Here is a 21,790-nt window from a genome sequence, read left to right on the forward strand (position 1 = left end):
TGAAGTATTTTACGAACTCTCTTTGAACTATTTTATGGAACTACATCCATCCATCCATCCATCTTCTTCTGCTTATCCGAGGTCGGGTCGCGGGGGCAGCAGCCTAAGCAGGGAAGCCCAGACTTCCCTCTCCCCAGCCACTTGGTCCAGCTCCTCCCGGGGGACCCCGAGGCGTTCCCAGGCCAGCCGGGAGACATAGTCTTCCCAACGTGTCCTGGGTCTTCCCCGTGGCCTCCTACCGGTCGGACGTGCCCTAAACACCTCCCGAGGGAGGCGTTCGGGTGGCATCCTGACCAGATGCCCGAACCACCTCATCTGGCTCCTCTCCATGTGGAGGAGCAGCGGCTTTACTTTGAGCTCCCCCCGGATGACAGAGCTTCTCACCCTATCTCTAAGGGAGAGCCCCGCCACCCGGCGGAGGAAACTCATTTGGGCCGCTTGTACCCGTGATCTTGTCCTTTCGGTCATAACCCAAAGCTCATGACCATAGGTGAGGATGGGAACGTAGATCGACCGGTAAATTGAGAGGTTTGCCTTCCGGCTCAGCTCCTTCTTCACCACAACGGACCGATACAGCGTCCGCATTACTGAAGACGCCGCACTGATCCGCCTGTCGATCTCACGATCCACTCTTCCCTCACTCGTGAACAAGACTCCGAGGTACTTGAACTCCTCCACTTGGGGCAAGATCTCCTCCCCAACCCGGAGATGGCACTCCACCCTTTTCCGGGCGAGAACCATGGACTCGGACTTGGAGGTGCTGATTCTCATCCCAGTCGCTTCGCACTCAGCTGCAAACCGATCCAGCGAGAGCTGAAGATCCTGGCCAGATGAAGCCATCAGGACCACATCATCTGCAAAAAGCAGAGACCTAATCCTGCAGCCACCAAACCGGATCCCCTCAACGCCTTGACTGCGCCTAGAAATTCTGTCCATAAAAGTTCAGAACAGAATGGGTGACAAAGGGCAGCCTTGGCGGAGTCCAACCCGCACTGGAAACGTGTCCGACTTACTACCGGCAATGCGGACCAAGCTCTGGCACTGATCATACAGGGAGCGGACTGCCACAATCAGACAGTCCGATACCCCATACTCTCTGAGCACTCCCCACAGGACTTCCCGAGGGACACGGTCGAATGCCTTCTCCAAGTCCACAAAGCACATGTAGACTGGTTGGGCAAACTCCCATGCACCCTCAAGGACCCTGCCCAGAGTATAGAGCTGGTCCACAGTTCCACGACCAGGACGAAAACCACACTGTTCCTCCTGAATCCGAGGTTCGACTATCCGGCGTAGCCTCCTCTCCAGTACACCTGAATAGACCTTACCGGAACTCTTACCCTTACTGGAACTCTTTTTGAAGTATTTTACAAACTCTTTTTGAACTATTTTACGACCTCTCCTTTTGAACTGTTCGGTAACCAAAGGCAACGCTGTTTACGACCCACTTCCCTCTGGAAGCAGCTGTGGTCAGGTGGGGGGAGAAAGCCAAAATAAAAGAAGGAGGCATGCAATGTTTGGGCAGAGCGTGCTGAGCTACTGTACAAGGGTCCAGTGTGTCCAGGCGTGTCTCCTCAATTGGGTCCAAATTGAATTCTCTCTGTTTAATTCTTTGCCTCTTGTCTTGTTTAATAGATGTCATCAGTGTTTGAACCTGACACAAAGTTTTGTGATAACTTAGATACAATTATTCTGGGTTTCTCTAGCTTTTTCCATATCCTGTCATTGTATATGAAAGTGATTGACTGGAGTCATATTTGCCTCAGATCCATCCAAAGCTCCCACCCGCTCCTCTCGCCACCCTCTGCCTGAACACTTGGAGTACAGGAGTCGCAGCTACAAGGTGGTGTCTGGCAACATGAGTTGGTACGACGCCATGCACATGTGCATCGACCATGATTCCGACCTGGTGAGCGTCACGGATGCGTACCACCAGGCCTTCCTCACCGTCCTGGTCAACAGGCTGGCTGTCCCGCACTGGATTGGACTTTACAGTCAAGACGTGAGTCCCTTCTTTACGTTCTACAGGACTGCAATGGCTGTCTAGGAAGGTTGCATAAAACAGACAAATGCTATCACTCTGTCCAGAACATTAACATGTCTTTGACATAGGGCCGGGGTCTTCAAACTACGGCCCGCGAGACGCCACGAGTTATCATATCAGCGGCCTGTTAGTTGGCATTTCGTCGCCAAATACAGTGACTCAACTATTAATTGTGCTTGTAAGCACACGTAGCACAGCATGCACTTATACGACCCAATCCAAACAACCTGCCCTAGTCATAGTGCAGGACAAAATACCCAAACATGACAAAAACTCAACACACAAAACACAACCTGCTCATTGAACTTTGTGGATATTATTAAAAAAAACGTCCAGTCAACATTAAAAAAATAAAATTAATACACCTGAATGACAAAAACAATCAAAAATAAAAGTAATCCCCCCCAGAAAATGTTTTAAATATCCTGGATTTCCCAGAATTCCCAGTTTTCCGGGACATTTTTCCCATTGAAAATGAATGGGACATTTTTTAAACTTGCACAACTCCCACATTTCTCACCCGATTCGAACCGTCCCACCATCCACACACTACACTCCCCTTGGACATTATTTAATAAACATTTCCAGGAATTCGCAGAATCCCCAGTTTTCCAAAGCCCTGTTTTCACCTCTTCCTGGAAAGTTTTCACAGTGCACATTTTTCAACCAATTTTGACCATTCCACCTGCAAAACATTCCTCTTGGTTGGGACAACAAATGCTCTTACTTTATTTGTACAAATTCCCTGTTTTCCCAAAATTTCAGGAATTCCTGGAATAACCATTATCAATTCAAACTGTCAACATTTTTAAACCGATTACAAAAATTTCAACACCAACCTATTCATATCATCTTGGACAATTGTGCTTGTATCAATACTTTAAAAAATTCCCGGTTTTCTCGAAATTTCCAAATTTACCGGATATTCCCATTCAAACGAAAGGATGTATTTATCCTTCTACAATGTCCTAAATTCTCAAAATGTTGCGCTATTTTTAAACCCGATTCCGACTTTTCAACCATCACACACTCTACTCTTCCCAAACATCGAATGCAAAACATGTTTTCCCTTTCCAAAAATTCCCAGTTTTCCCAGAATTTCCTCCCCATTGACAATGAGTGGGCATTATACTATCTACATATCCTACATTTCTCATGTGATTTGAAGCGTTCCACACACTCCACTCACCTTGGACAATCACTGACATTTTCCAGTATCAAAACATTTCCAGGAAGTCCCAGAATTCCCAGTTTTCCAAAGCCCTATTTTCACCTCTTCCTGGAAGGTTTCCACAGCCCTCATTTTTCAACCGATTTTGACCATTCCACCTGTCAAACATTCCTCTTAGTTGGGACAACAAATGCTCTCATTTTTTTTGTACAAATTCCCTTTTTTCCTGAAATTCCTGGAATACACATTATCAATTCAAACTGTTACTACATCAACATTTTTAAACCGATTACAAAAATTCCAACATCAACCTATTTATATCATCTCGGACAATTGTGCTAGTATCAATATTTTAAAAAATTCCTGGTTTTCTCGAAATTTCCAAATTTACCGGATATTCCCATTCAATGAAAGGATGTATTTATAGTTCTACAATGCCCTAAATTTTAAAAATGTTGCGCCATTTTTCCGACCTTTCAACCATCCACACGCAAACAAACATGTTTTCCCGTTCCAAAAATTTCCAGTTTTCCAGAAATTTCCCTGAATTTTCTCCCCATTGACAATGAGTGGGCATTATACGATCTACATATCCTACATTTCTCATGCGATTTGAAGCGTTCCACACACTCCACTCACCTTGGACAATCACTGACATTTTCCAGTATCAAAAACAATTCCAGGAATTCCCAGAATTCCCAGTTTTCCAAAGCCCTATTTTCACCTCTTCCTGGAAGGTTTCGACAGCCCTCATTTTTCAACCGATTTTGACCATTCCACCTGTAAAACATTCCTCTTAGTTGGGACAACAAATACTCCCACTTTTTTTTGTACAAATTCTCGGTTTTCTTGAAATTCCAGTAATTCCTGGAATACACATTATCAATTCAAACTGTTACTACGTCAACATTTTTAAACCGATTACAAAAATTCCAACATCAACCTATTCATATCATCTCGGACAATTGTGCTAGTATCAATATTTTTAAAAAATTCCTGGTTTTCTCGAAATTTCCAAATTTACTGGATATTCCCATTCAATGAAAGGACGTATTTATAGTTCTACAATGCCCTAAATTTTAAAAAATTTGCGCCATTTTTCCGACCTTTCAACCATCCACACGCAAACAAACATGTTTTCCCGTTCCAAAAATTTCCAGTTTTCCAGACATTTCCCTGAATTTTCTCCCCATTGACAATGAGTGGGCATTATACGATCTACATATCCTACATTTCTCATGCGATTTGAAGCGTTCCACACACTCCACTCACCTTGGACAGTCACTGACATTTTCCGGTATCAAAAACAATTCCAGGAATTCCCAGAGTTCCCAGTTTTCCAAAGCCCTATTTTCACCTCTTCCTGGAAGGTTTCGACAGCCCTCATTTTTCAACCGATTTTGACCATTCCACCTGTAAAACATTCCTCTTAGTTGGGACAACAAATGCTCCCACTTTTTTTTGTACAAATTCCCTGTTTTCCTGAAATTCCTGGAATACACATTATCAATTCAAACTGTTACTACGTCAACATTTTTAAACCGATTACAAAAATTCCAACATCAACCTATTCATATCATCTCGGACAATTGTGCTAGTATCAATATTTTTAAAAATTCCTGGTTTTCTCGAAATTTCCAAATTTACCGGATATTCCCATTCAATGAAAGGATGTATTTATAGTTCTACAATGCCCTAAATTTTAAAAAATTTGCGCCATTTTTCCGACCTTTCAACCATCCACACGCAAACAAACATGTTTTCCCTTTCCAAAAATTCCCAGTTTTCCCGGAATTTCCCTGAATTTTCTCCCCATTGACAATGAGTGGGCATTATACGATCTACATATCCTACATTTCTCATGCGATTTGAAGCGTTCCACACACTCCACTCACCTTGGACAATCACTGACATTTTCCAGTATCAAAAACAATTCCAGGAATTTCCAGAGTTCCCAGTTTTCCAAAGCCCTATTTTCACCTCTTCCTGGAAGGTTTCGACAGCCCTCATTTTTCAACTGATTTTGACCATTCCACCTGTAAAACATTCCTCTTAGTTGGGACAACAAATGCTCCCACTTTTTTTTGGACAAATTCCCGGTTTTCCCGAAATTCCAGTAATTCCTGGAATACCCATTATCAATTCAAACTGTTACTACGTCAACATTTTTAAACCTATTCATATCATCTAGGACAATTGTGCTAGTATCAATATTTTTAAAATTCCCGGTTTTCTCGGAATTTCCAAATATACCGGATATTCCCATTCAAATGAAAGGATGTATTTATCGTTCTACAATGCCCTAAATTCTCAAAATTTTGCACCATCCTTAAACCCGATTCCGACCTTTCAACCATCCACACGCAAACAAACATGTTTTCCCTTTCCAAAAATTTCCCAGTTTTCCAGGAATTTCCCAGAATTTTCTCCCCATTGACAATGAATAGACATAATACAATCGACTACATGTCCTACATTTCTCATGCGATTTGAAGCGTTCCGACATCCACACACTCCACTCACCCTGGACATTCAAGCCAGCATGTTTCCCGCTTTGCGAAAATTACCCGATTACCCGGAATTACCAGGAATTTCCCTCCATTGCCAATGAATGGGCATTATACAAATGACTGCATATCCCACTTTTCTCAAGCGATTTGAAGCGTTCCAACATCCATTGCAGTTTGGCATCAAAGAGTGTCTTCCCCCCCCACCTGCCTCTGTGTACAGAGCGGTATCAACTACCAGTGGTCCGACGGCAGCGATACGGTGTACACACACTGGGACTCGGCTGAAGACGACTTGGTGACAGGAGAGTGCGTGTACATGGACGTGAGCGGAGGATGGCGGCGAGCCGACTGTGAAAGTGCGCTGCCAGGGGCCGTGTGCCACGTTCCTCCACCAAGTAAACTATGAGACACAGAATATATCGTGTGCATCCACAGCCTCAGATCTTGTCAAGTCTTTGGCCCTTTAAATCTGTGCCAACCAGACAAAAGTGCTCCTCTCCCCTTGCAGAGAACAAAGCCTACGTCTCAAACGAGGCCGTGTGCCCGTCCACTTGGGTGAAGTTCGGACACGGTTGTTACAACTTCGAGCCTGCGCTGCAGAGACTGACTTTTGAGGAGGCGCGAGAGCACTGCAGACACAAAGGTAGCATGTCACTCATCCTCTTAAGCCAGAGGGAAAACACTCATTGAAGGCTAGAAAATGACCTTGATAACGTTTTGTTGCTAGGCAGAATTCATAGGGCTTAATCATTTGTGCCCCAAGTGCCAAATTCAAAACTAAACCGGAACATTCGGGAACAAGAATATGTTGGTTGTGTTTTTAATTAGCAGGCTCCTCTTGTTCTGGTTCATAGATTGAGGATAGAAAAAAGACAGGACTTAGTCATTTCATCTGGTGTTCTCATTAAAAAGCACGGTGACAGTCTCTCGCTGTCGGGGTTCCACGGACCACCAAGGACTGACATGACTGGAGCAGTTTTGACTTTGTTTTATTATTTCAATAAATCGTTAGTGCAGATCGTGTCGCTTTTCAGCTCCTTCCTCGCTCTTCCGGTTGCTTTTCAGCCGCCCTCGTCGTCTCCATCTGCCTCTCGCTCTCTTCCGCACTGCATCCGTTGCTGGCTTTCCAACTCCTTCCCTCGGCTGCCGCCCTTTTACACACTGAGGCATACTTGCCAACCTGGAGACCTCCGATTTCGGGAGGTGGGGGCGGGGGCGTGGTCGAGGGTGGGGCGGGGGGCGTGGTTGGGGGCGTGGCTAAGATATATATATATATATAAGAAATACTTGACTTTCAGTGAATTCTAGCTATATATATATATATATATATATATATATATATATATATATATATATATATATATATATATATATAAATAAATAAAATAAATACTTGAATTTCAGTGTTCATTTACAAACTACAACTCACAAACACTTTAGAGTTAGGCTCCACCATCAGAATGTGTACTTAAACTTATAAAGATCACATGGATATTATTCAGTGAGTTGATTCACCAAAACTAACCTGTTATACAGGAGGAAAAAGCACACAGGACGTTTCAATTGTTCACAGACTGGTCGCGCTCATCAGAATGACAAGCCACTTCCGGTCTGCAGGCGATAGCATTCAATTGGGAAGAAACGCCCTACTGCCCCCTACTGACCAATGTGAATACTGATAAATGTGTAATGACAGCTCCAAAAACGAATTCAAACCACAAAATTAAAATAAATAAATCAACACAAAAATGTGACACATTATGGGTGGGTCACATATGCATGTACAGTAGATGGCAGTATTGTCCTGTTTAAAAGTGTCACAACATTGCTGTTTACGGCAGACCAACTGCTTTACGGTAGACACTGTTGTTGTGTGTTGTCAACACGTCACTCAGGTCCGCCTGAATTTCGGGAGTTTTTCGGGAGAAAATTTGTCCCGGGAGGTTTTCGGGAGAGGCGCTGAATTTCGGAAGTCTCCCGGAAAATCCGGGAGGGTTGGCAAGTATGCACTGAGGGGGGATGACACAATTGTGCCCAGCCGGGCGATCCACGCACCTGAGGTTCATTACGGCGTCAATCCTGACGCGCCCCGCCTCGCCGCTGGCCCGCCGGCCACACCTCCTCGCCGCCATCTTGGAGTCGGCCCCGGCGGGCCCTGCCTCGCTGTCGGTCTGCCGGCCACGCCTCCCCACAAGCACAAATGACAATTTGAATCTACATTTAACACACTTCCTTTGATTGATTGATTGATTGAGACTTTTATTAGTAGATTGCACAGTACAGTACATATTCCATACAATTGACCACTAAATGGTAACACCCCAATACTTTTTCAACTTGTTTAAGTCGGGGTCCACGTTAATCAATTCATGGTTTCTTTGTGGTCTCCATCAGTGTTTTTCCTAACCGTAGGGCTCATTGTTGGACAATGAGCGCACCCTGGAAAATATTTGTTTCTCAGCTGTGGTCCGCGTGGGCCGCTGCAGTAGTTAGTTTCTGTAACGCCGTTAGTTTCGGCAGTAACTAGTAATCTAACGCGTTATTTTTTATATTCAGTAACTCAGTTACCGTTACTACATGATGCGTTACTGCGTTATTTTACGTTATTTTTCATGTAGTATCGGATAGAAACAGAAGATCTGAGTGTGTTTTATTGCAGCGGTGGAAAAGAAAAGGCGTGCTTTGTGTGGGTGGGGTCGGGGGGGACTACCATACCGCAGTTGAGGAGCGCAAGGGTGACGTTCCTCCAGGGCCTATGTACGTCTTCGGGGCTAACAACCTTCACTTTAACCGGCAGTGGGTCTTTACAGCTGAGGGTGAATGACAAGACCGGCGGTTTGTTGCAACTTTGTGACTTTATTGGACGCAGCCATCCACCAAGCTAGAGCACCTGCACTCACTCACTGACGTCACTCACCTCACACGCTGTCATATCTTAAAGGGCCACACACACACACACACACACACACACACACACACACACACACACACACACACACACACACGCACACACACACATACGCGACTCTCATAACAACTAACAAGACATCACGGCGAAGCCAGAAGTCGAGTTTTTTTTAACATGGAGACATTCTCAATACTTTTGTTTTGTCGAGCACAAAGAAAATAACATTTTAGTTAAATGTAAGTTGTGTCTTGGATCAAAGATCCTGTCTACTTAAAGTTAAAGTTAAAGTGCCATTATGTTGCAGCTATTTAAAATAGTTTTGTCAATTTGTTCTGGCCTGAAATAAATTGGCCCTTTGAAACATATCTTTGTCTTTATGTGTTGTATGTAGAGCACATTGCTTAGCAGAGTTCAGTGATGCAAATGTATGTCAAGTTGATCAACACATTGTTTTATTCTCCAGTGCAATAACAGTACTGAAATGAAGGCTAAAAGGGCATTAATGGGAGCCTTAAAAAAAGGGGAAAAAAAGAAGTAACTAAATAGTTACTTTTCACAGTAACGCATTACTTTTTGGTGTAAGTAACTGAGTTAGTAACTGAGTTACTTTTGAAATAAAGTAACTAGTAACTGTAACTAGTTACTGCTTTTCAGTAACTAACCCAACACTGGTTGTAATACACTTTTCCACCACGTGTGGCAGTAATGACAATATCCAACAAACAGAAGAAGCCTGGAGCTAAAGTCATAGAAAAGTTTCTTAAGCGCAAAAATGATGACTCGCGTGATGAACCTGTATTTTCATTTGCACTTACATTTTATTGACTGTTTTTTAAGAAACATATACAGTGGTGGTCAAAAGTGTACGTACACGTGTAAAGAACATCATGTCATGGCTGTCTTGACTTTACAATCATTTCTTATTTGTTTGTGATGTAGTGATTGGAGCACATACTTGTTGGTCACAAAAAACATTCATGAAGTTTGCTTCTTTTATGAATTTATTATGGCTCTACTGAAAATGTGAGGGTGAAAAGTATACATACAGCAATGTTAATATTTGCTTACATGTCCCTTGGCAAGTTGACCTGCAATAAGGCGCTTTTGGTAGCCATCCACAAGCTTCTGCTTGACCACTTGACCACTAAATTGCTGCACTTCAGCTAAATGTGTTGACATGGACTTGTTTCTTCAGCATTGTCCACACCTTTAAGTCAGGACTTTGGGAAGGCCATTCTAACCACAGAACTTTCTTCCAGAAGGTCTTATCTTTGTCCAAAAATGGAGCTGTTTGGCCACAATACCCACCTTAAAGGTGACAACCACCTTAAAGCTTTGTAATCAAACGTAAATATCAAGCGCCAAACATGGATAAGTGTGGAGAGTGTTTTGCATGTTTCCCATCATGCTTTGTAATAGATTGGTGTAATTTTGATGTTTTATGGTGCATGGACGTTTTTTGTAATATCCACATGTTGTGTTATTTATGTGTGACTATGTCTGCTGGCATATTTTCTTTTTTGCACCATGACTAGGGAAGGTTGTTTACATTGGGTCGTATAGGTAAATGCTGCGCTTGATTCCATTCACAGCATGATAAATGAATTACTCACGTTGTCCACAAGATGGCGGTAAAACAGCAGCATATAAATTGACTTTTAAGATGAAATCTCCCCTGCGGCCTGATTCCTTAATGTACTCATGATGTCTCGCGGGCCAAATTGAAGACGGGATACCCCTGCTTTAGAAAGTCCTGCCCTGCTACTAGGAACTAAATCTAGTGCCTGTAGAACTAAATCTACCTAGGTAGTTTTTGGTAGAAACCCAGAGTACTAAAATGTGAATGTGCTTGTCTGATATTTGACGTAACAAGCCTTCTGTGAGCGTCTTTGCTCGTGGAGGATTCTCCTGAGTCCGATAGATCTGTCTTTGAGGGTTTGAGCAAGTTTTTATTGTCATACACACAAGTATGGATTGCTTTCCAGCAATATATTTTGGACTTTCCAGTCCGGCATGTCTTTGCTCTTCCTCGTTCTGTCTCTGTGCGTGTGTCTTTCTCTGGCTCCAACTCCAACCACGTGTCTCGGTCCGGCTGCTGCTACTAAAGGCGACAAATGATTAGATAACAAGCCCCAGCTGGGCAATCTACTCACTCACCAATTTTCTTGTTTTCCAGTCAACATCTCAGATGTGCTGTCCATCGAGAGCGAAGTGGAGAACCGCTTTGTTCTGGAGCAACTGTGGTCTTCAGGGTTCCTTCACCAGAGCATGTGGTTGGGTCTTTACTTCAACATGGACAGTAAGCATCCATCCATCTCAGAGGACCTTGGTAACAATGAAAAGCAACTTCACCCGCCAACATGTGCAGCAGACTCCATGGCCTGGGTGGATGGCGCACCTCTGGACTTCACCAGCTGGGCCAGCAGAGCTCCGGACTCCAGGCTGCTGACGGCCGACACCTGTGTCAGCACCCGGGCTGTGGACGGAGTCTGGCGCTTGTCCGGCTGCACCGAGCGCCTCGGCTTCGTCTGCAAAACTACCTCAGGTGAGCTCCTGGGGACTTCCTGCTGGACTCGCTGACCTTCTTCAGGTCAAGGAAACATCAAATGTATTCTTCATTAGACCTAAATATGCACTCTAACTAATTAAGCAGTCCAGCTGGGATTGTCCTGCTACCAAAATGTATTTCCATACTTTTCTAAACAAATGGGACCACAAGAAATGTCATTATCCATCCATCCATCTATTTTTTACCGCTTGTCCCTAGTTGTGTTCTTTGTGTGTGTGAAGAGCAACAAGAAGAGAAGTGATTGATTGAATGTTGTGTTCTCTTGCAGATGGAACTTCTGAGGTGGAAGTGGAACCCTTCAATGGTAAAGTTATAGGTATAGCTCGGTTGGTAGAGCGGCCGTGCCAGCAACTTGAGGGTTCCAGGTTCGATCCCCGCTTCCGCCATCCTAGTCACTGCTGTTGTGTCCTTGGGCAAGACACTTTACCCACCCGCTCCCAGTGCCACCCACACTGCTTTAAATGTAACTTAGATATTGGCTTTCACTATGTAAAGCACTTTGAGTCACTAGAGAAAAGCGCTATATAAATATAATTCACTTCACTTAAAGTTACAAGAAACTATGAATAATTAGGATTGAAGGCACCTTGTCTACAGTAGGTGGACATATCCATCTAAATATCCATAGTATCCATCTAAATATCCACAGTATCCATCTAAATATCCATAGTATCCATTTAAATATCCATAGTATCGTTCTAAATATCCATAGTATCGATCGAAATATCCATAGTATGGATCAAAATATCCATCGTATCGATCAAAATATCCATAGTATCGATGTAAATATCCATAGTATCGATCAAAATATCCATAGTATGGATCCAAATATCCATAGTATGGATCTAAATATCCATAGTATGGATCGAAATATCCATAGTATGGATCGAAATATCCATGGTATCGATCTAAATATCCATAGTATCGATGTAAATATCCATAGTATCGATCAAAATATCCATAGTATGGTTCAAAATATCCATCGTATCGATCAAAATATCCATCGTATGGATCTAAATATCCATAGTATCGATCAAAATATCCATATCATCGATCTAAATATCCATATCATCGATCTAAATATCCATAGTATCGATCTAAATATCCATATCATCGATCTAAATATCCATAGTATTGCTCTAAATATCCATAGTATCGATCTAATATCCATAGTATGGATCGAAATATCCATAGTATGGATCGAAATATCCAAAGTATGGATCTAAATATCCATAGTAGGGATCTAAATATCCATTGTATCGATCAAAATATCCATAGTATCGATGTAAATATCCATAGTATCGATCAAAATATCCATAGTATGGATAAAAATATCCATCGTATCGATTTAAATATCCATAGTATCGATCTAAATATCCATATCATCGATCTAAATATCCATAGTATCGATCTAAATATCCATAGTATCGATCTAAATATCCATATCATCGATCTAAATATCCATAGTATTGCTCTAAATATCCATAGTATCGATCTAATATCCATAGTATGGATCGAAATATCCATAGTATGGATCTAAATATCCATAGTATTGATACCAAGGGGGTATTTCCTCTCCCCTCTCCGCTCTACAGACTACAAACATCTGTGTGTGTACAGTAATATTTATGTTACTGTTTTATTGACCTTCTAAAATGTAGACTTATTTACAAACAATTGTGTGTAGTAGAACAGAATAAAACATTTTTATTGAAATAATATGACTGTTGTTTTTAGTTATAAAAACATTTTCATTTGCAAAAGCTACTTTTCCTGTGATGTCATAATCAAACGTGTCCGCATGATGAGATTTACTGTATCGCGCTTGTCTTCAACAATAATTGTGACCACTAGGTGTCGCCCAGCCATCTTGCCAATATTCACTTTATATTTCTTGTTACTTACGTGTGACTGAAGACGTTCCAAGCATAAACTTTGTTGTTATTTATGTGTGACTGAAGACGTTCTAAGCATAAACTTTGTTGTTATTTACGTGTGACTGAAGACGTTCTAAGCATAAAGTTTGTTGTTATTTACGTGTGACTGAAGACGTTCTAAGCATAAACTTTGTTGTTATTTACGTGTGACTGAAGACGTTCTAAGCATAAAGTTTGTTGTTATTTACGTGTGACTGAAGACGTTCCAAGCATAAACTTTGTTGTTATTTACGTGTGACTGAAGACGTTCTAAGCATAAAGTTTGTTGTTATTTACGTGTGACTGAAGACGTTCTAAGCATAAACTTTGTTGTTATTTACGTGTGACTGAAGACGTTCTAAGCATAAAGTTTGTTGTTATTTACGTGTGACTGAAGACGTTCCAAGCATAAACTTTGTTGTTATTTACGTGTGACTGAAGACGTTCTAAGCATAAACTTTGTTGTTATTTACGTGTGACTGAAGACGTTCTAAGCATAAAGTTTGTTGTTATTTACGTGTGACTGAAGACGTTCTAAGCTAAAATAAAGTTTGTCTTCCAGGATTGCATCACGGCGTCATCCTCGCTGCTGTGCTGGTGGCGGTGCTGATCTTCGCTCTGCTGGCGGGGGCCGCCTGGATGGCCTACAGGAGAAACGGCGCTCATTTCCGGGGCCTCCCTGCGCTGAGCAGCGCGTACTACAGACAAGGCGGACCCCAGACCGCAGAGTCGGACGGTAATGTGCTGATCACGGAGCTGGAAGATCACTCGGGATAGTTTGGCGCCATCACAAAAGGTATCGCCCTGCTGCCTAAACCCGGGATGGAACCAGGGACCTTTAGATCTTCAGTCTAACGCTCTCCCACTTGATGGCAAAAATGTGAGTGAGGAGTCACACTTGAGGAGTGTACTTGTAATATTTTGTCAGTATTACTTCTGTAAATACATGTTTTATACTTTGTGTACTTTGACATCAAACTGTCAGCCAGTGTTTCAATAAATGTGTGCTGGGACCAACAAAAAGAATAATGCAAGGCTTTTATTTTGAAACGCTGACTTCTGCTCTTGCAACACAACACTTATTGTGTTGGAGTTCAAAGGTCAAATGATGAAAGTTTTATTGCTCCTAAGTGAAGGCAGCAAGAAGTGATGGTGGGAAATAGACAATCTTTGATTGTTTCAATGATTCACAGCCATCTTGAAGGAAGAAAAATGCTCTTCTGTCCTAAACGCCACTTTTTGTGTTGTGTTTACCACATTTTGTGTTGTTTACCACATTTTGGAAAAGTTTGCATGAAAAGTCGTTGACTTGAACAAACAGGAAGTCACCTCAGCAGAACCGCAACAAGGAAATGAAAGTGAAATGATTTAGCAGCACACTTATTTCTTCTAAAATCATTCAAATCTAAAATATATTGTCAATAATATGGAGGTCCAATGGGACATCAATTAATACATTTTTAAACAATTAGCTAAATGTGTCATTACCTCATTAAAATACAAGTATGTGTCAATAATTCAATGTCAAATTATACTTATTTATTTCACTAAAAATGTTTTATTATTTCACGATTTTAACAACTATTTCATGTTTTAATTAAATATGTCATGAATTAATAATAATAGTCATTTTATTTCAGACCCAGGGGGATCCATATCACAGAAAAAAAAACATACAACCATAAAACACAACTAAAAGAAATACAAGCAGAAATAAAATAAATAAAAACTTGTATAAAAAGAAATACACAGCTAATTAATTAATTAATCAATTAATTATTTCACTATTCAATTATTTATTTCATGGTCCTGCGTATGGAGAATCATGAAATAATTCAATAAATCATTACACTGTGTAATAATTAAAATGTGAAACAATTAATATATTATATAATTAAATTGTGAAATAAACAATGCGGTCGTGGAATAAATAATTAAATTAATAGCAAAATAATTATTTTTCTAGTCAAATAAATATAAGTTGACATTCAAATAATTAATGACACATTTAAAAGGACATTTATTGATTTCATTCCAATTTTAATTATTTAATGACCAGCAGTAAAAAATAATTGAGCAGTAAAAAGTATTGAAATGATTCAATAAATAATTACACTGTGTAGTAATTAAATTGGGAAATAATTAATATGTGAAATAATTAAATTGTGAAGTAAATAATGGGGTCGTGGAATAAATAATTAAATAAATATTAAAATAACAATTTTTCTAATTATTTTTCTAGTTAAATAAATATAAGTTGACATTCAAATAATTAAAGACACATTTAAAAGGCCATTTATTGATTTCATTCCAATTTTAATTATTTAATGACCAGCAGTAAAAATAATTGAGCAGTAAAAAGTATTGAAATGATTCAATAAATAATTACACTGTGTAGTAATTCAATTGGGAAATAATTAATATGTGAAATAATTAAATTGTGAAATAAATAATGGGGTCGTGGAATAAATAATTAAAAGAATATTAAAATAATAATTTTTCTAATTATTTTTCTAGTTAAATAAATATAAGTTGACATTCAAATAATTAAAGACACATTTAAAAGGACATTTATTGATTTATTTAAATGTTTTATTATTTAATGACCAGCAGTAAATATGTATTTATTTATTATATTTGGTCTTATTTGACGTAAATAAAAAAATATATATATTTATTTCACTGTGTGATAATTACATTGTGAAACAATTAATATATGAAATTATTAAATTGTGAAATAAACAATGCGGTTGTGGAATAAATAATTAAATGAATATTGAAATAGTTATTTTTTTCGAGCCAAATAAATAAAATTTGACATTCAAATAATTAATGACAAATTTAAAAGGACATTTATTGATTTCATTCCAATTTTAATTATTTAATGACCTGCAGTAAAAATGTATTTATTTATTCAATTCTGTCTTATTTGATCCGCTGTGAAATTGTGACTATTTACTTATTTGTATTTACTTATTTAATTAGAAGCAACATTTTAATTGGGGCCCCTCCATTCACATGAATAACGTACTTTTTTTTACTCTTTTTTTATTTATGCCAAACAATTTTTATACTTTTTAAATCAATGTGGAATTTAATTTGGTGCATGTTTTCTACTACAACAAATAAATGAATAGTTATTTTGTTGTGCAAAATGTCATATTTAGCATGACTTTAGGAGACTTCCTGACACAGGTCCAACCTGGGACCAAAGCCTGTATGTGTGCCCAACAAGACCTGCACTACCGTCGTGTACCACCAGGGGAAAACACCATTTTCAGGAAAGTTTGCTTTTAGATTTTTACCAGTGACTTAGCAGGGAGGGGCTTGGAATAAGTTTGTGGTAAAATGTCATTCATTCATTCATTGATTGACATTTCACATGCATTTCTTCCTGCAAGATGGCCCTCACACATCTTTGTATGACATTTGACCACTAACTTATTCCTAGCCCATTCCTGCTCTGCAGCTGAAATTAATGTTGTTACATTTTGTCACACAAATGAATAAATGATACAACAATATTGTTATTAGTACAAAACATGTATCAAATTAAGTTCAAGTTTGATTTAAAAAAGTATAGAAATTGTTTTGCAAAAATTAAAAATGTTGCCATTTCATCAAGGAGTGGCCACACATTTGATTAAATAAGTAAATAAAAGTAGGCGCAATTTTACGGCGAATCAAATGGGACAGAATGTTATAAATAAATAAATATTTAAATAAGTACTTAAATGTGTCATAAATTACAATTGGAATTAAATAAATGTTGTATTAAATGTGTCATGAATTGAATGTAAATTATATTAATTTGTTTAACTAGAAAAAACAAGATTTATTTAATTACTTATTTATTCCATAATTGAACTATTTCATATTTTAATGAATTGTAGATTTAAATATGTAAAATATTTGTATTTGTTATACAAAAAATATCATTTTGATATTTATTTAATTACTAATTTATTCAACAGTCGAATGGTTTGTCTCACAATTTACTGATTTCATATTTTAATAAATTGTTCATTTAAATATGTAAAATTATATATATTTTTGTTTTTCCAAAAATATCATTTTAATATTTATTTAATTACTAATTTATCTCACAACTGAATTATTTCATATTTTAGTGAATTGTTGATTTAAATATGTAAAAAAAAAAAAAAAGCCTGGCCTCCCTGCGCTGAGCAGCGCGTCTTACAGGCAAGGCGGACCCCAGGCCGCAGAGTCGGACGGTAATGTGCTGATCACGGAGCTGGAAGATCACTCGGGATAGTTTGGTGCCATCACAAAAGGTAATGCCTTGCTGCCGAAACCCGGGATCGAACCAGGGACCTTTAGATCTTCAGTCTAACGCTCTCCCAACTGAGCTATTTCGGCACACCCAACTATCACTTGCTGGCAAAAATGTGAGGGAGGAGTCACACTTGAGGAGTGTACTTGTAATATTTTGTCAGTATTACTTCTGTAAATACATGTTTTATACTTTGTGTACTTTGACATCAAACTATCAGCCAGTGTTTCAATAAATGTGTGCTGGGACCAACAAAAAGAAGCTCATTCATAATGCAAGGCTTTTATTTTGAAACGCTGACTTCTGCTCTTGCAGCACAAAAAATAAATACTGTATCGTATTTATTCAATTATTTTGTGATTTATTTCATGATCCGGCGTATGGAGGATCATGAAATAAATCACAAAATAATTTAAATAAAGTATTTATTGAATAGGGGCGGTATAGCTCGGTTGGTAGAGTGGCAATAATGGCAACATCCGGTAGAGACACGCATTCTCGAGCAAAAACGTAATACTGGAAGTTAACAACAAAAAACAATTAATTCGGAGAAAAAAAACACTTTGCTATTACATTTTTTTAAACATTTTTAATTATTTGACAATTCAATATGTTATTTATTAAATTGTCAAATAATTTAAAAAATTTTTAAAAATGTAATAGCAAAGTGTTTTTTTTCTCCGAATTAATTGTGTTTTGACAATTTAATCTGTTATTTATTTATTTATTAAATTGTCAAATAATTAAAAATGATTTTAAAAATGTAATAGCAAAGTGTTTTTTTCTCCGAATTAGTTGTGTTTTGACAATTTAATCTGTTATTTATTTATTTATGAAATTGTCAAATAATTAAAAATTATTTTAAAAATGTAATAGCAAAGTGTTTTTTTCTCCGAATTAATTGTGTTTTGACAATTTAATCTGTTATTTATTTATTTATGAAATTGTCAAATAATTAAAAATGTTTTTAAAAATGCAATAGCAAAGTATTTTTTTCTCCGAATTAATTGTGTTTTGACAATTTAATCTGTTATGTATTTATTGATTAAATTGTCAAATAATTAAAAATGTTTTTAAATATGTAATAGTAAAGTATTTTTTTCTCCGAATTAATTGTGTTTTGTTGTTAACTTCCAGTGTTACGTTTTTGCTCGAGAATGCGTGTCTCTACCGGATGTTGCCATTATTGCCATTCTACCAACCGAGCTATACCGCCCCTATTTAAATTATTTTGTGATTTATTTCATGATCCTCCATACGCCGAATCATGAAATAGTAACAGATTAAATCGTCAAATAATTAAAAAATGTTTTTAAAAATGTAATATTAATGTAATGTTTATTCCTCCGAATGAATTGTGTTTGTTATCTTCCAGTATTACGTTTTTGCTCGAGAATGCGTGTCCTACCGGATGTTGCCATTATTTTGTAAGCCCCACCGGATGTGACGTCCCTTCCTTTTATCCGCCTTGTCTAAGGCTTGACAGCAGCAGCAAGGCGGGAGGCGGGAGGTGTTGGTGGGGGGGCAGAGACTTCGCCCCGCGCTTCACTTTCGGTTTACACTAAACGGGAAGAAGTCGCACTTTATTCCACAGCGCGAGTCTGCGAGTCTCCGGCCGGGCGAGAACATTTATGACTCGGACCCACGAGAAGAATGGCGACAATGTTCCTTAGGGCACTTTTGTGTTTGTTGTGGGGGACATGGAGCGTGTGCTGCTCCACTTTAGGTAAGTGACAACATTTCACTTTCCTTTCCTTTTTCTGCTCCACTAACGCTTTTAGGAGCGTCTAAATGTCCTTTTGGTGCGTTTATTGACGGCTTTGCTTGGCTTGGCGTGGAGCTGCTGCTCCTCCAACAACAATAGCTGCTGAACAATAGACTTGAACGTGAATACTTCCTTGCTAACTTACTCATAATCGATGGCACAATCGTCTCTAAGGTGTGTCCAGCGAACAGAAAGTGAGAGTGAACAATGCAGCTCTAATCCTTCCTAATGCTCTATTTCATCCTTGTTGACATGATGAATCATTCAATATGTCCACACTTGTCCGAAAAGGAGCAGGAAGAAGTGGAGTTTATTACTCCTCCTCCACATGACTCTGCAATAATATTAACTTCACTTCCTGTCTTCACTCTTGTAAACACTCTGCAGGACTGCTTGTATCGCACATGATATCATACACAAGTAAACACTCTGCAGGACTGCTTGTATCGCACATGATATCATACACAAGTAAACACTCTGCTTGTATCGCACTTGATATCACACACAAGTAAACACTCTGCAGGACTGCTTGTATCGCACATGATATCGCACACAAGTAAACACGCTGCTTGTATCGCACATGATATCACACACAAGTAAACATATTGTAGGACTGTTTGTATTGCACATGATATCACACACACAAGTAAACATCCAGCAGGGCCGCTTGTATCGCACATGAAATCACACACACAAGTAAACATCCCACAGGACTACTTGTATCGCACATGAAATCACACACAAGTAAACACGCTGCTTGTATCGCACATGATATCACACACAAGTAAACACGCTGCTTGTATCGCACATGATATCACACACAAGTAAACATATTATAGGACTGTTTGTATCGCACATGATATCACACACACAAGTAAACATCCAGCAGGACTGCTTGTATCGCACATGAAGTCACACACAAGTAAACACTCTGCAGGACTGCTTGTATCGCACATGATGCCACACACAAGTAAACACTCTGCTTGTATCGCACATGATATCACACACAAGTAAACACTCTGCTTGTATCGCACATGATATCACACACAAGTAAACACGCTGCTTGTATCGCACATGATATCACACACAAGTAAACATATTGTAGGACTGTTTGTATCGCACATGATATCACACACACAAGTAAACATCCAGCAGGACCGCTTGTATCGCACATGAAATCACACACACAAGTAAACATCCCACAGGACTACTTGTATCGCACATGAAATCACACACAAGTAAACACGCTGCTTGTATCGCACATGATATCACACACAAGTAAACACTCTGCTTGTATCGCACATGATATCACACACAAGTAAACACGCTGCTTGTATCGCACATGATATCACACACAAGTAAACATATTATAGGACTGTTTGTATCGCACATGATATCACACACAAGTAAACATCCAGCAGGACCGCTTGTATCGCATATGAAATCACACACAAGTAAACATCCCGCAGGACTGCTTTTATCGCACATGATATCACACACAAGTAAACACGCTGCTTGTATCGCAGATGATATCACACACGTAAACATATAGGACTGTTTGTATCGCACATGATATCACACACACAAGTAAACATCCAGCAGGACCGCTTGTATCGCACATGAAATCACACACAAGCAAACATCCCGCAGGACTGCTTGTATCGCACATGATATCACACACAAGTAAAACATGCTGCAGGACTGCTTGCATCGCACATGATATCACACACAAGTAAACATCCCGCAGGACTGCTTGTATCGCACATGATATCACACACAAGTAAACATGCCGCAGGACTGCTTGTATCGCACATGATATCACACACACAAGTAAACATCCCGCAGGACTGCTTGTATTGCACATGATATCACACACAAGTAAACATCCAGCAGGACCGCTTCTTTCGCACATGATATCACACACAAGTAAACATGCCGCAGGACTGCTTGTATCACACATGATATCACACACAAGTAAACAGGACTGCTTGTATAGCACATGATATCACACACAAGTAACTATCACACAGGACTGCTTGTATCACACATGATATCACACACAAGTAAACAGGACTGCTTGTATTGCACATGATATCACACACAAGTAAACAGGACTGCTTGTATTGCACATGATATCACACACAAGTAACTATCACACAGGACTGCTTGTATCGCACATGATATCACACACAAATAAACATGCATCAGGACCGCTTGTATAGCACATGATATCACACACAAGTAAACATGCCGCAGGACCGCTTGTATCGCACATGATATCACACACAAGTAAACATGCCGCAGGACTGCTTGTATCGCACATGATATTACACACAACAGGACTGCTTGTATCGCACATGATATCACACACAAGTAAACAGGACTGCTTGTATCGCACATGATATCACACACAAGTAAACAGGACTGCTTGTATCGCACATGATATCACACACAAGTAAACAGGACCGCTTGTATCGCACATGATATCACACACAAGTAAACAGGACTGCTTGTATTGCACATGATATCACACACAAGTAAACAGGACTGCTTGTATCGCACATGAAATCACACACAAGTAAACAGGACTGCTTGTATCGCACATGATATCAC

At 39.3% G+C, this 21,790-nt stretch overlaps 2 protein-coding genes and 1 non-coding gene across 5 annotated transcripts in view; 2 read left to right on the forward strand and 1 right to left on the reverse strand.

Moving 5' to 3' along the window:
* Positions 1–14,131, forward strand: part of pla2r1 (phospholipase A2 receptor 1) — a 79,993-nt gene extending 65,862 nt beyond the window's left edge. The window contains exons 24-30 of one of the 3 annotated variants that reach the window (XM_061974604.2): positions 1,767–2,002; positions 5,946–6,120; positions 6,234–6,368; positions 10,810–10,932; positions 11,002–11,178; positions 11,471–11,506; positions 13,681–14,131. In XM_061974604.2, coding sequence (XP_061830588.1) covers positions 1,767–2,002; positions 5,946–6,120; positions 6,234–6,368; positions 10,810–10,932; positions 11,002–11,178; positions 11,471–11,506; positions 13,681–13,895 — 1,097 coding nt within the window. In that variant the 3' untranslated portion in view covers positions 13,896–14,131. Of the gene's footprint in view, positions 1–1,766; positions 2,003–5,945; positions 6,121–6,233; positions 6,369–10,809; positions 11,179–11,470; positions 11,507–13,680 lie in introns of all 3 variants that reach the window. The other 2 variants (XM_061974605.2, XM_061974603.2) reach the window with 2 other exon arrangements.
* A 3,294-nt stretch (positions 14,132–17,425) lies between these two features.
* On the reverse strand, positions 17,426–17,498 carry trnaf-gaa (transfer RNA phenylalanine (anticodon GAA)). Its single transcript has one exon. It is a non-coding gene; the product is annotated as a tRNA-Phe (tRNA).
* A 1,432-nt stretch (positions 17,499–18,930) lies between these two features.
* ly75 (lymphocyte antigen 75) overlaps positions 18,931–21,790 on the forward strand; it is an 80,504-nt gene continuing 77,644 nt past the window's right edge. The window contains exon 1 of the mRNA XM_061974602.1: positions 18,931–19,138. Coding sequence (XP_061830586.1) covers positions 19,066–19,138 — 73 coding nt within the window. The 5' untranslated portion in view covers positions 18,931–19,065. The remainder of the gene's footprint in view (positions 19,139–21,790) is intronic.

The sequence above is a fragment of the Nerophis lumbriciformis genome, linkage group LG15 (assembly GCF_033978685.3).
Source record: "Nerophis lumbriciformis linkage group LG15, RoL_Nlum_v2.1, whole genome shotgun sequence".
Classification (NCBI taxonomy): domain Eukaryota; kingdom Metazoa; phylum Chordata; class Actinopteri; order Syngnathiformes; family Syngnathidae; genus Nerophis; species Nerophis lumbriciformis.